Source organism: Phasianus colchicus, chromosome 3 (assembly GCF_987193195.1).
Source record: "Phasianus colchicus chromosome 3, bPhaCol1.hap1.1, whole genome shotgun sequence".
NCBI lineage: Eukaryota > Metazoa > Chordata > Aves > Galliformes > Phasianidae > Phasianus > Phasianus colchicus.
The window spans coordinates 54,971,960-54,986,662 of NC_143438.1; the positions used below are offsets into that span (position 1 = coordinate 54,971,960).

The 14,703-nt window shown below is 36.1% G+C and overlaps 1 protein-coding gene across 8 annotated transcripts in view; it reads left to right on the forward strand.

Annotated features, from left to right (window-relative positions):
* Window positions 1–14,703, forward strand: part of SNTG1 (syntrophin gamma 1) — a 332,486-nt gene that overhangs the window by 182,603 nt on the left and 135,180 nt on the right. For 6 of the 8 annotated variants that reach the window (XM_031612876.2, XM_090137575.1, XM_090137576.1 and 3 more), the window contains exon 3: window positions 8,901–9,035. The exons of the other annotated variants lie outside the window; for them this stretch is intronic. In XM_031612876.2, coding sequence (XP_031468736.1) covers window positions 8,901–9,035 — 135 coding nt within the window. The remainder of the gene's footprint in view (window positions 1–8,900; window positions 9,036–14,703) is intronic. 8 annotated transcript variants of the gene reach the window in all.

The following is a 14,703-nucleotide window of genomic DNA, read 5'->3' on the forward strand; positions in this document are numbered from 1 at the left end:
CTATGATTTTATGATAATACATTTCACACCCCTAGACAGTGAAGTTCGTTAGTCCCAGAGATAGTCTGGTATTGTATCATCATGAGAAACCTGTCCCAGTGGGTTCATCACATTCATTACGTCTAGATACTGGGGCTGGGATTCTCCCAGGACAACACTGAGAGACAACACTGGGTGATAGAGTGTCCCTTCCACTGAGTCCTTATTTTGGGTTTCACCTGCCTGTCTGTGTGCTTCCTTAGGCTTGTGGAAGTGGAACTTTGATAGGCTGATGGCCTCTGTGATGGGCCTGGATTAGCCAGGTAGGGTGTTACTCAGGCTTCCATCATCTGTTGTCTGTATAACTGTGCACACAGGCAAGATTTTATCACATTACCTAACAGTTGTATTTTTCATTTACTTGGTTTCCAGAAGGGTTTGGGATTTTTGCTCCACTATGTGGACAGTTCCCTTTGTCTTGTGCCATCCAGTTCTGAGCAATTACTTAATATAGATTTTAATTCGAGTTCAATATGAGATGTAGTATTCCATTCTGTCAAGTATTTCAATTCCAAAATGTCTTTCAGCCAAGACTTTATCTTTGAGTTTCTTGTTAAAGTGATGATAGAGACTAAAGTACCATTGTGGCACTGCCTCCTTAATGAACTTATAGTTTTGTTCCACTGGTACATCTTCAGCGGCAGTTTAATCTCTCCAAGCTATATTTTGCATGCAGTCACAAAAGCTTTGTTATTATTTTATTTCAACTACTGACAAGAAACATAAAATAGCTCTAGTCTTTGTTTCACAGTACTTTTGTTTAACTGGTTATCTAGTCATACATTTTCAACTTTCAGCCTTCGTTTCTCTACTTCCCCAGTTGCATCAGTTTCTCAATTATTCTATGTATCTGAGAAAAGTAATTACTGATCTTGTATGCCACTATACTTATTAGGCAGTTTTTCAAAATGACAGTAAAGTTTATCATGAAACCTTCCTCTTTTTCCCCTCTTTGTTTCCTTTCTACTGAATATCTTATTGCTCTTTTTTCCCAATTCTCCGGAGACCCGTAACCACCACCGCTGTAGAAGAACTCAGATAGCACTCCCAAAATGCTGAGTGAAACTCAGGTACTCCTCACTGGTACTTTCATCCCCGTCCTTACTAATGGCAGTAAGTGATTTGAACTGAGTTTCAACTAGCATAAAAACAAAATATTCCTCATAGATGCACTAAAGACAAGGCACATTGATCATAATATCCACGGCAAGCTCTATTTTTCCTAATACTGTGATGTTGATGTGGGTTAAATTCAGTAAACAGCAAAATACCACACAGCTACTTGCTCACTTCTCCCACAGTGGAACACAGAAGACAATTAGAAAGTTAAAGTGTGAGAACTTGTGTATTAAGACAGTTTAATAGGTAAAGCAAAAGTAGTGTGCACAAGCAAAACAAGATAAGGAATTAATTTACTGCTTCCCATTCCCAGTCAGATGTCCAACCTTTTTCAGGAAAGCAGCGTTCCATCACGCCTAATGTATTTGTTAAGACAGTCTCTGTAACTGTGGATGTCCATCTAGATGTCCACTCTTCCTCCTTCTTCTCACAGCTTTTATTACTGTGCACTGTGTCACATGGTATAGAATAGCACTATGGTTCATTTGAGTCAACTGTCCTAGCTTTGTCTCCTCCCGCTGTTATGAGAGACAGTGTCAAAGGTTTTGCTGAAGTCCAGGTAGACAACATTCACAGTTCTTTCCACATCTGCCAGGTCAGTCATTTCATGGTAGAAGTTCATCGAGGTGTCAAGAATGACTCCCTCATGGTGAGTCCACCGTGAGTACTCCCGTTGATTTTTTTGTCCTTCATGTTTCTGCAAATGGTTCCCAGGATTAGCTGTTCTGTTACCTTCCCAGGGATCAAGGTGAGGCTGACCAGCCCGTAGTTCCTTTGATGCTACTTCCTGCCTTTCTTGAAGATAGGAGTGATATTTGCTTTCCTATATTCTTCAAGCTGTTCTCCCAGTCACCATGGTCAAAGATTATCACCAGTGGCCTCACAATGAACCTTATTCATGGATCTCTTCCAAGAAGATCCTTGAAAAGATCAAAGCCTACTCTCCAGATGTTCAGGGTTGTGAGCTTGCTTTTTTATCTTCATCCCTGTCCTTAGGATCTTGAATTCTGTCATTTCATGGTTTCTTCAGGCAAGACTGTCCCTGACCTTAATGTTCCCAACAAATTCTTCATTGGTGAGTATGAGATCCAGCAGAATACCTCTCTTTTGTGGATGCCCTGTCACTTGGAGGAGGAAGTTACCAACAGTGCACTCCAATAACTACCTGGATTGTTTATATCCTCTTGACTGGTCCTTTGGAGCAGTTACCAGGTTGGTTAAAGTTGCTCATGAGGAGCAGAGCCTGCTCCTAAATGTCGGTAGAAAGCCTTGTTTGTTTGTTCTGTTTTTGCTTGTAGGAGACACTCACTGTAACACCACCTTCAGCATCTAACAGGATTTTGTTTTGAGATTAGAGTGCTGAAATTCTTTCCTACTTACGGTTTGAACCTAAGTTCCTACTGCAGATCTTACAGTCAGTGGAGCTTAGTGACTAATTCCTCCCAAACCTGACAATCAGCTCAATTGCTCTCTGAGCTTTAGTGACCACAGTGAGCTCTTTGCTGATTATAGTGAGAGCTTAGAAGACAGATGCAGTTGAGTGCCAATCTCAATATGATTCTGATGATTATTTTCTGCTGAATAATCTTGTCTGTAGACTGTGCTGCTTTTCAAGGAATCCTGAATTGGGTTTATTCTTCAAGAAAATTATTCTATGTTAAACAATTCAAAAGAGGAAGTTTTACACACACAGATTTTTTTTCTAAAGGGTTATTCTGGATTTCATACTCTTTTCCTTCACTGATCATCAAATGTATGAGTTGTACTGATTCTTGTAAAACATTTTTTCATCAACTTATTCAACAGTTTCCAAGACATAAGACTATCTATCTCCACTTTAATCCTTTATCCAGAGCTTTCTAAACTTCTCAAGAGCATAAGTCATAGAGTCACTGAGTTCTTTAAACTCTGACCTGAATTCACTTGACCTTTTTCTACATTCTGAAAATTGTTGCTTAGAAGAGAAATTCAATCTCTGACTAATACTTTAGTTTTTATATTTATGTTTTTTAAATCCAGTTTAAAATCATAATTTTGTCCCAAAATCACAAGATTGAAAATGATGGACATTTTTTGATGCCTATAAAAATGTCACATTAACTAACATAGTAAATTTGAAGAAATATGCACAGTAGCCTTTGTTTTGTATGGTCCTATCTCTTGACCTGAATTATAATTACATAATCTATTCCTAGTAAGTCCATTAGCAATCCAGGTATTAAAAAGTATTCATTTATAGTGTCAGAAAATGAAAGCTTTTTTCTAAAATTTCACTTTAGTTCAGAAAGAAACTCATATGTACATTTGTATAATTGTACATGCATATATATACATTTTCCAAATGTCTAATTTACATATAGAATTAATCAGATTGTGTGAAACAAAGAAAATTCTCTGTAAGACTTCATTCTTTTGAGAAAACAACTTATCAAGAATGCCATAGCTAAATGCTCATACCTGACAAATCAAAGAAAAAGAAGATAGAGCCCAAATTCTGTGTTTTCTTCAGTTCTCTTGGGTTAAAGTGTAGAATTCATGTGCAGGAAAGTACTTGTTATCCTCTGAATTGAAAAATGTTGGTACCTGGTAGAACAGGCTCTGAATGACAGGCTGAACATATCCCTCTGTATCTGGGCTATGTTCCAGTTTTTGACAGTGTAAGTGTTTTTCACCTACACTAGCAACACTCCTCCTACAGAATGAGTAGCTGGACCATTTAAAAAGTGTCTTTTATGTGGTTCTGGCACATATTTCTACTTCTTGTATTCATTGCCATCACTCCCTTATGCCTCTGATTCACTTTTTGATTATTATACTGCCATTATAAAGGAGTGACAAGAATGTCTCTGTATGCCTTGAGGTCAGCTTCTGTTCAAATAAACATCCCAATGTATAGGTATTCCTCTGAAGTGAACTACATACATTTTTAAGGCAGTTTCTGCAACCCATTCTCCTTACGCTATGGCTTTAAACTAAATTGCAGAGTTTTGTTATGCTTTGGAAGACAGGAACCAAAGGAGAAAATTAAAGTCTGGGTCATCCAGCATAGAAAAATCACTGAGAGATTTTTTTTTCTCTTTCTTTCTTCCACTGGATCACAGACTGAATTCTTGGGTATCTGCTGAAGTGCCAAGATCTTTTAAAAAGTATCTGAAACTGGAGGAATTAAAGTCAACTAAATTGCTTTATTACCAAAGGGCAAAAGTAATAGATAAAGTAGCCTAAAAGATATATTAGTTTTTTGAAAACTAATGAAGATTAACCAAGATGGCTTGGAATACTGTTTAAATTTCCTCTGGAACAAAACCCTGGAAAAGCTTTAGACTATAGACAAAAAATTAAAAATTCTTTTTTTTTTAAAAAAAAAAAAAGTAAAATAAAAATTATTTGACAGTAAATCTGTCAGTAGCGTTATTTAGGCCAGGTAAATTAAAAGATACTGATGTTTGATGTCCTGCAGGAAAATGACTCTGAAACCAATGTGTAACATTATTTATTTTGGTATACATTTAGTAGAGACTATTCTGCTAGCCTCAACTTACAAATTATAGTATAACAGAATCACAGAATGGCTGAGGTTGGCAGTGCCCTCTGAGTCCATTGGGTCCAACCCCCACTCCATCAGGGACACCAGAGCAGGGGCCCAGGCCCACGTCCAGGCAGCTGCAAGAAGGTCTTTGAGGAGCAGAGCTCACACACAGCCTCTGGGAAGCTTGTGCCAGTGCTCCGTCACCTGCACAGCACAGAAGTGTTCCTGGTGCTCTGAGGGAACATCCTGTGTTTCAGTTTGTGCCCACTGCTTCTTGTCCTGGCATCCTCTTCTCCAGGCCAAACTGAAGCTCTCTTTTGTATATATTTCTTCTGAAATTAATTCCTAAATATTTCTGAAGGCCATATATATTACAGCAAAAATGTTATAATCTCTAAGAATTTATAAATTCTTTTTAGGAAAGTTATCAGGACCTGATTTTATGCACAACTAATATGGCCATGTGGAATAAATCAAAGTATAATAGAAAAAGATTTTTGAAACACCTTTTTCACTGCCTTGTTACTGTTAATGATCTGAGTGTGGTCATATTCTTTGTAGAAGTATCCTGCTTTGAGGGCTCTGCTAACTTATGCCATTCTCCAGTAGTGTTCTGAAGCAGATAGTTCAACACACAGTGGTATTGCAAAGCAAGGATGGATCAGTTTTCAGTTCCTCTCAAAATTATGTTAGTTCAGAAAGAGCAGGCAGTTTCTAAACTCATACCAATGGCATAATTTCTTCCCAAAACATGATCCTTTGTAATTGAGCTAAAAAGGATGTAGCGTCCAATGCAGAGACAGTACAGTGGAGATGCAAAATTTACTGCATCTGTCACTTAGGAAGGAAGATCTTTATCTTCTTCACTGCTTTTGCTTGAAGTCACTAACTGCTCTCTCATACAAAGCCTCATTCTTTCATCACTGTTTATTACTTCCCTATCCATTCCTTACCCTGCCTTGTAGACTTCATAAACACATGCAGCTTGTAACACTCAGTTTTCTTGCTCTCTTTATAACAGGTGCCTAATTCTACAAATAGGATGAAGAAAGTAGGAAGAAATATAAGCACGGCAGTTTGGGCTCACTCATATGAGCAGTCAAGGTGTAGTGGCATAACAAAATGTTAGCAGCTGAACTACACTCCTTTGCCCATGTCTGTTTCAGTGCAGTGCAGTTTATCATACATTTGAGCAGGAGAGGGTGCTTTGCCTGACCTCACACTGACAGTTACAGTAGCTCAGCTGACATGACATATGCTATTTTATTGCTGTAAGTCAGGGCAGGGCAGGGCCCTCTGGCAGTGAAATATAAAAGCCTTGAAGGGAAAATTTTTGGCACACCCTCTTGTGGAATCTCATAGAAGTTAGTCAGCGGAACAGAAGCTAACATCAGCCACAACCTCACACCCCCACACCTCATCCACAGGCTAAGCTCTTCACATGTTAGAGATGGTGGGGGTATAGACAAGACAGCCCACCTGATCATCCAGCCAGGTTAATTTTTCTACATGCTGTATGGATAAAAGGTGCTGATGTGCACTGTGATTTTGCATGAAAACATATGTGCAGAAAAACTTCCCTAACTTCCAGCTCAGCATAAAGATGCAGGAATTTGCCTTCTTATTTGATTCAGTTTAGTGGATGCTTTGAGGAGAGGGGGAGGAAAAAAAAAAAGAAGAAAAAAGAAATCTCAGGAGATATAAGTAAAACAGTGAAAAAAATAAATGTAGGTCTTTGTTCTTACGGAATTGTCTTGAGCTTATTCTAATGAAACTGAATTGGATTTTTAGCATCATCTCCTAGGATCCTATCCTTTATATAGTTGTTAATGCTGCTCTCAGGTAACATAGGGAAGGAGGTAGCATAATTGAAGCTTTAATTTTGAACTGTATCATAAACCAGCTTTCATAAAGCCCAACAACAGTAAAGTGGTTCATTGCATTTTAGAGCGTCTGATGTAAATAAGATGCCTGAATGTGCAAATCAATCTTTCCAAGAGCCAAAATGTTTTGCTGTTCCCAAGCTTGGTTTCTTTTGTTCAGACTGAATAAACTCAGCCCACACGCATTTGGAAACTGACTTGAATTTTAAATTTTTTTCTAATGCCTAATTGTGCCTGCTATGGTTATGTGCCTCTTAATTCCCATAGAGAAGCCCCTTAGCTTTGTGCGGAAAGATTCTTTGGAGACTTTATAGGGTAATTGACCAAATCAGAAATGTGCAGTCAAGTAAGGCAGTGCTACTAAAAACAGTATATTAAAGTCAAAATTTATCCCATTACCATTTATCCAGGGGATGAGGGAGGGCATGTTTGCTAACATTTACTATGGGAGAAAGGTGTTTTATAAATGGTGTGTGTTTGTGGGCTTATCTCTTTTGTTTGACCATAGTTGTTTACTGCTTACTTCACAACTCCATACAAAGAAGATCCCTTTGAGTCTATAAAGCAAAGTTATGAAGAGAAGGAATAGTACAATTTAACTATATTACCATCTCTTTATTTTAATTTTCTAATATTTTATGTGCTATGAGGGAGTTTTTCATTGGTAGTGAAAACTTAACTCCTTTTGCTGATCCATGTATTTAATTTGTCTGTCTATGTCAAGCCATTTCTATCCCATCTTATTACAAAAATGACACGTAAATACTAAAACAAGTCAGAGCACCCACTACCTTTAGTGTGAGTTTAGTGTTCAAAACCCTTTTGTTTTTGTTACTTGAATAAAATATTTCAAAGATTTGAGTAAATTATACAGTTTTGCTACCTATAAATTATACAGTTTTGCACCTGTTTCTCCCAGAGAAAACATTTTTTTTAAGTTTGAGTATTGAGCATGGAGCTAAAGTAAAAAAGCAGTTCATCAGTGGAGATTATATAAAGCTATTTAAAGAGTGTTCTTGACCTTCCTACCTCTTTTAGTGCCTTATAGGAATAATTTAAGCTTTCCTTCTTACAGTTGCCTACTGTCGGTTCTGTATTTCTGTTTGTTCTCTTCATGCTATAGATCTAAGGTATCAGAGCTTACTATGGGGAGATCTTTGAAATACTCTTTTAAACTCTTGTCTGAGAAACAGCCCTTAGATTCAGCCAGGTCAACCTTGGCAGAGAAAGTTCACAGCAGGACTTTTGTGTCCTTGATCTTCTCTCAAGTCAACTTTCTACAGACAGTGGATTAAAATCTGACCTGAATGAAGAAAACATAAGTTCTGTTACTGGCATTGATGAGCCTAAAATTTAAAACCATTTTCAACTAAAAATTATTTTCTGAGATATATACATGATTACATACATACTTGTGTCTATGCAAGTAGTTGTAGTTATAAGATAAAGGCAAATTCTGTGTTAAATTGTTAATTTTTACATAATATATAAATAAATTTCTCATACAAAAATGTCCTAGCAACTTGTCTATTTATGCTATTTTCAAAACAGCCTTCAAGGGAATATTGCTAATACTGTGTGTGCTTCCACATACAGATTTTTTCACTGCTCTTATCTCTTATAGATAGAACCCCAAAAGTTGCACCAATATGTCCTGACAACAAGGATTCTGTTAAGTTGCTCAAAAGCCATATACTTTATACAGAAGAATCCTATGGAATTCCTGACCTGTAGCTATAAATACATTATACAGAAGTGAAATGGGAATTAAGTTACTAGAGAGAGTTACGTTCTTTGATCCTGTTGTATCTTAATTTCAGCATTGTCTTTGAAAAGTACTGTAAGTCTGTGTTGTGCTTGCGCTTCGGGAAAAGCCCAGAACAGGTTCACATAGGCTGTTAGTGCTTAGTGGCTAGTTTGGAGATGTTATACAGTTGTATGTCTTTTTGTGTCAAAATAGGTGCAGCATGCAGAAACAGCAGTTTTTATTTGGTTTCCAAGTGAGCTGTCACCATTTAATCCAGAGATGGAGAGTATAACCAAAGCTGCCTCAAAGCTAACCAAAGATGTGTTATAAATTCATCATGGACAGAGTTAGGCTTTGTAATTGAAAAATGTACCCCCGCTCATTGCAATCACAGCCATTTGTTCTCTTTCAGTCTAAGCACAGTAAATGCATAGCAGTAACTGGTAATAGTTTTGGATACTTGTTGATGTATGAACACAAACTGTATCAACCTCTCAACTAAGACTTATCATCTGTCTTTTTCAAAATATAGACTCTGGCAATGCAGCATGCTGAGAAAACTTTTTTCTTTATTCCTTTCAAGACAAAGACAGGGATTTGTTTGCTGCAGGATGGTAACCAGGAGCCTTTCAAAGTGCGACTGCACTTAGCCAAAGATATATTGATGATCCAGGAGCAGGATGTGATCTGTGTGTCTGGTGAGCCTTTCTATTCTGGTGTAAGTAGTTCTTATTTCCTCTTTTAAGATATACTTTACAAAAAGTAAAAATACTCACTGTGTGTGTACATGTGTGTGCATATGTGTGCATTTACTCTCTTTGATATTTCATATTACATTGTTAACACTAAGTATAGTTTAATATATCAAACACTAAACATATTCTAATATATCATCTCCTGAGAGTAAATTTTAATAATACTCATCTGGGAAGCATCAGTAGGAACAAATATGTTATATGCAAAACTACAGTATTGTTTCTCCACATCTTAAATCTTGGAGCCACATAATACAGCGAAGAAAACACATGGGAATGACAAAAGCATTGACTTTTGCTGCAAATGCAGATGTACTTCAGTATCTGATTATTGTCTGTGGAGTTTATTAGACAGTTGATGGTTAACTGTTCTGGTAGAGCTTTACTGCATGAAACTGTAGCAATTACTTGTTATCTTCTATTGCTTGATTTGCCTCATAGGATAGCATAATATCAAACTTAATGCATGTTGCCCGTCAATAATTTGAGGGCCACCAGCTAAACTAGCATATTACATTAATAGAAATGGACTTCAGCTGGAACACTGTAATAGTGAAATTTATGTATTACTATTTTATGTGATGTAATGTAAAGATGCAGGATTTCTTACTTAGCACGTCATTGAATTTTGTGGATAATAAATTGACCTTTGTAGACAATTTTTTGAAAGATCTGTGAAACGTTATACAGGACAATATTGTAGTTTTTTTGAACTATTGTAATGCTATGTTTTTATTTTATTTACAAGACAGCAGAAAAAAAAAAAAGAAAGAAACAGTTACTATTCATTTCTGTAGACATGCTGCAGAGAAATATCTTTTATATTTGTTGGAAACTATTCTGATTATTTACTTTGCTTATTTAAGTGGAATTATCATAGGATTTCACGTTAAATCCTGTGAGGCAAAGCAGTGTAATACCTATGTTATGTCTATGTTATTTATTACTGCTGTTGCCACATCTTTGTATCTCTAAATACAAGTATAAAAAAAAGATAGGAATGAAAATCCAAAAATAAATTGGTAGCTTAGGTTTATTTGCATGTCTTTTGACCATTTCATGTTGTACAGTTTGTTAATACTGGTCTATGTGCTGTATATGGAATAGAGATGCTCCTTTTAATGTTTTTCTACAGACATGACATTTAGCAGCCCAGGCAGAAAGAAATTATGAGTTCGAACTCTGACTATAGCTATAGCTGTTCAATTAGCAAGGCACACTGCAGCACTGTTTCTCCACCAGCACCATTCTGGCTTTATTTATTGCAAGATTTTATCACTCAAAAATATGACTTTAATTATTATGCTGTAACGTCTATTACTTCTGCTGAACTTTGCGTTTGAATGTCTTCATGAAATGCATATTTATTTTTTTCCCATTTCACAGCAGGACTCTCTTACAGCTTTTTCCTCTTTAGGTTTGTCACATCCTGTCTGTCAAGAGAGGGAGGGGTGAGGAGGAGGGGTGACCAGATTCTCAAATTCCCTCTGGTTAGACTAAGGTGAAACTGACACTCAAGTTCCAAACACAATCATCAGTTTTAATGAGAATCTCTGTACTACAATTATCTTAAAAGTATCGGTATTCTTACAATTGTATCTGTCTAAGCTGTGCAGATAAACTATGCAACTTTATAAGAAATCAAAGTAAGTCTTGCATTACTTAACAATTTTTTGATGGAAAAAGAAAGAAAAGAAAGAGTTGGCAAGAGACAGAGACAGAAAGAGAAATGGACAGAGAAAGAGATCACTGATCTGGATTCCAGCATTGGTTTAGCCTACAGGGTTTAGCCTACCTTGGTCTGTGAGAGCACCCGTCCTGAAGTTTCAACGTATTGAAGTCTTGAAGCCACCCTGAGCTTCTCTCAGGCATTCTTTTATGCCTGCTAGATTTCAACAAGCTTGTCATAAACAAGTTTGTTCATCAACAAGTTAATCAACAAACAGAGGAGCTTTGGACAGAGCAAGGCTGTCCCATCTCCACAGGGCCCCACTTCTCTGACTGTGACTGTGTCTTTAGCCTTTCACCTGTTGTCATGGTGATGATCTTATCTTCTAAGTGTTTGAGACAATTCCAGACATAGCACAGATAAAGTGTTTTTCATTGGCCTGCTACAAGGTTGTCACTGTCACTGTTGAAAACAGTGTGTTTTGCTTCACTGATTACAGTCTCCCTACTATATTAGCATATTGAATCTATAACTCACTAACTAATGGATATTAATGTGGTGGTGAGGAGTTTATTTTCACTTGACAGTGTCATTGTTAGGCTAGTGAATTTTGAGCCCTTTACCCTCATTTATTCTGAGATTAAGACTAGATCTTGAATCAGTAGGTTCATTCTAGCTAAGGATGATTGGCATTTCTCAGATAGTTAACTGTTCTTTTGTCACAGGCTATTTAAATAACCTGGGATTATTTAATCCTGTGACTGTATAGCATGATGAGATGTCCCACAGACTTAGTTTTTGCTTTTTTTTCTTTTCCATTTTTTATTGCTGCTGTTGTTAGGCTTCTCTTTTAATTGTTTGCTTGTTGTTTTTTTTTTTTATCTTTTGTTTGGTTGATTTTGCTTTGCTCTTGGTGTCATTCTAGATGAGTGACCACATCTATTTTTCTTTTACACGCTTTTGAAAGAGCAAGTTCTTTCATTAAAAACTAACATTGAATGCCTCGTTGAATGAACTCTAAAGAACAAAAATAAAATTTGTAACTGAGGAACAATAGCATTGTTAAATTGTACAGACAAGAAGCTACAGTGAAAATCCTTTTTAATCTGTTTTAATCTTCAAATAATTTGATTATAGGGTGTTAAACTTACCACTTCACTATTTAGAAATGAAAGATTATTACTACGCTCCTAGTTCAGAACAGTGTCTCTTCTGTTTGTTGAATCTGAATCAATTTGCATGCTCCTCTGTGTAGGACAGACTTTAAACAGTCACTGAACGTTCCTGCAGTATCCTGATTTGCATCCTGCAGAATAATTTAAATGAAAGCAGTGAACCCTTAGGAGTGAGGTGCTGCTTAATGTGAGTACATGAAATAAAGACCTACTTCTTAGTATGGAATTCTTCTTTTTTACTGGAAAACAATTTTAATTTTCTAAACCTGAATAGATGCGAAGGAACTTTGTTTTTGCCATCACTGCATGCAGTTTGGAGTAAGAAAATAAAATGTGTAAAAGATTATAAGCAGCATAGCATAAAAATGGTGTTAAAATCTAAAAAAAGAAAGCATCTGCTTCTTCAGAAGTTTGAATGAAGTGATGGTGTTTGTGAGGATCCTGCATTAATCATACCTGAAGCAATTCCGTGGAGCAGTAAAGATAGTTCTAGTCACGGGTTACATAGATCTAAATTTCAGTATCATTGCTTCAACAGGTATTACAGAGATTTGTTTATGTATTTCCAAGAGATAGAAATGTTGTGGATTCACCATTAATCCTACTAGTGGGCATCTGATGTAGATGTAGTGCAAACGAACAAGTTAGATTTGACATTTTGTGAAACTTGAAGTCTAGAAGGCAATGTCTGTGTTATTCCAAATGAAATCCTTGCCTGGAGGAAGAGTTGATAGTGTGTGTGTCTGAGTTTTGACCAGTGCGTGTGATAAAGATACCCATGGGTCCATATGAGAAAATTGAAAGATGGGTAACTGTTAGGTCAGCTACATTTTTCTTTCCCTCAATGTAGTAGACTCTCAGAAACCATCTGTTCATATTTGTGGTGTTACCAACAGATAACTTTATTATAATCATCACAAATCTCTACAACAGTTACTTGTGCTGCAGAACAGTCAGGATTTTTTACTCTTTTCACCCGAAAAACAAATTCTCTGAAAACAGATGAATTATACCACATGGGAATATGCCCTCATTATTGATGATGTTCAAGTTGACGTGCAGTAAGGCAAACTCATCTTTTCAGATGCATAGGTCAACAGATATGACAAACAAGGATGGTCTTGCTGAAAACTAGATGGGGAGGTACCCCTAAGATATAGTATGTCTCCTTTGAAATAAAAATCTTCAGTAGGCTAATTCATAGGAAATTTATTAATCTTTACAAATCCAAATCATAATTTTTATTTTGTTGTTAATCCTCGTAATTTCTATCACCTTTTGTGTCTGTCTGAAAATCAAATAAATGAGTGGCTGTGTTTTATCAGGAAAAGTAGCTTACGTGTCGAGGAGGATTCTGTTTGTTTGCTAATAGTACTCAGGCAAGCATTTTTTCTACTGGAGTGTATCTGCCTGTTAGATCCAGAAACCAGTGATGACAGTGTACCATCTGACAAAATGGGTGGTTTGAATCAGCTTCTGTTTTCCTAAAAGACTGAAAATAAACAGTGAGCAGCTGGCAAAATGCTAATTTTTGTTACGCTGGCAGTTTGTTTTCTTTAATAATTTTCTTAAAGATTCTGTTGAAGAGTAATAGATTTTTGAAATACAGCTAACTCACTATTGAAAAGACAGAGATATCTTTGATTCATGTTGAGTAATCTAATTCCTTACGGCTATGCAGTAATGCTTTATTTAATTAAACATTTAATAACTTCTTTTTAGCTTTTTCAAAGGATGTTTTCAGGAGGTTGATGTGAAGATCATCTTTACTTTCAATACTAATAAAAACTGAATATACATTTTTATAAATTATAGAACATCAGTTCTCCAAGTATAGCATTTCTCTAAGAATTTAACTGAGTTTGATACAAATGTATTTAAATTTAACCTAGGATCTGTAATTGCTTTTGGATAGGTGAGAAGCTTTCATCAGTAAGCATCTTTTGCAAGGTCAGAGAGTAACACTGAGTTAAATTGTTGAACCGAAGCCAGATCTGATTTCTGGCATTAGTAATCAACAGCCATTCTTCTTTTTCTTGTAAAGATAAGAACCTATTATGGCTCACTTTTAAATATATCCTTTTGCTGGTGTGAAATCAACTACACTGAAAGATTTACAACTATACAATGTCAATGTGGATTACAAAAAATTAGTTGCACAAAAGAGAGCCTTTCACCTTATAAGATTGTACAATACATTGCTTTCTGTGATGTTATAGATTTAAATAATAAAGATATTATGTCAGAATGCCACTTAACCCTGACTTGCCTGAGAAGTCAGATGCAGTTATTGCATTTCCCTTGTTTGCGTATTTTGGACTCTCAGAGTGTCTGGACCATTTATAAATTACAATATAGACCTGACAAATGTAAATTAAAAAATGAAAAAGGTTATTTTGGGACAATTCAAGACAGCTTATTTTTCTGCCTCTATCTAAAAAAATAGTAAGTGTAGTAATCTATGGAGGTTAAAACACAAGGCTGCCATTTGTAAGACCAAATTTGAAAGAAGAGAATAACTTCTTGTCTTCGCTTTTACTGTTTTGTTTGGTGTTTCTGTTTTCTTTTTTCTTTTTTTTTCCTCACAAAAGAGGTAATACAAGCATTGAAAAAGATGAAACACTTGGAAAACCCAAAGCGTTGATCAATTATGATGGGAGGTGGCAACTGGAAACTACACCTATGATGAAACTACAAAGGGTGTTCTTTACTTAACCTTGTGAGAAATCAGATCAATGCTGACCTTGAATTTCCTTTCTTCTTCTTTGTTTTCATTTTCTTCCTTAT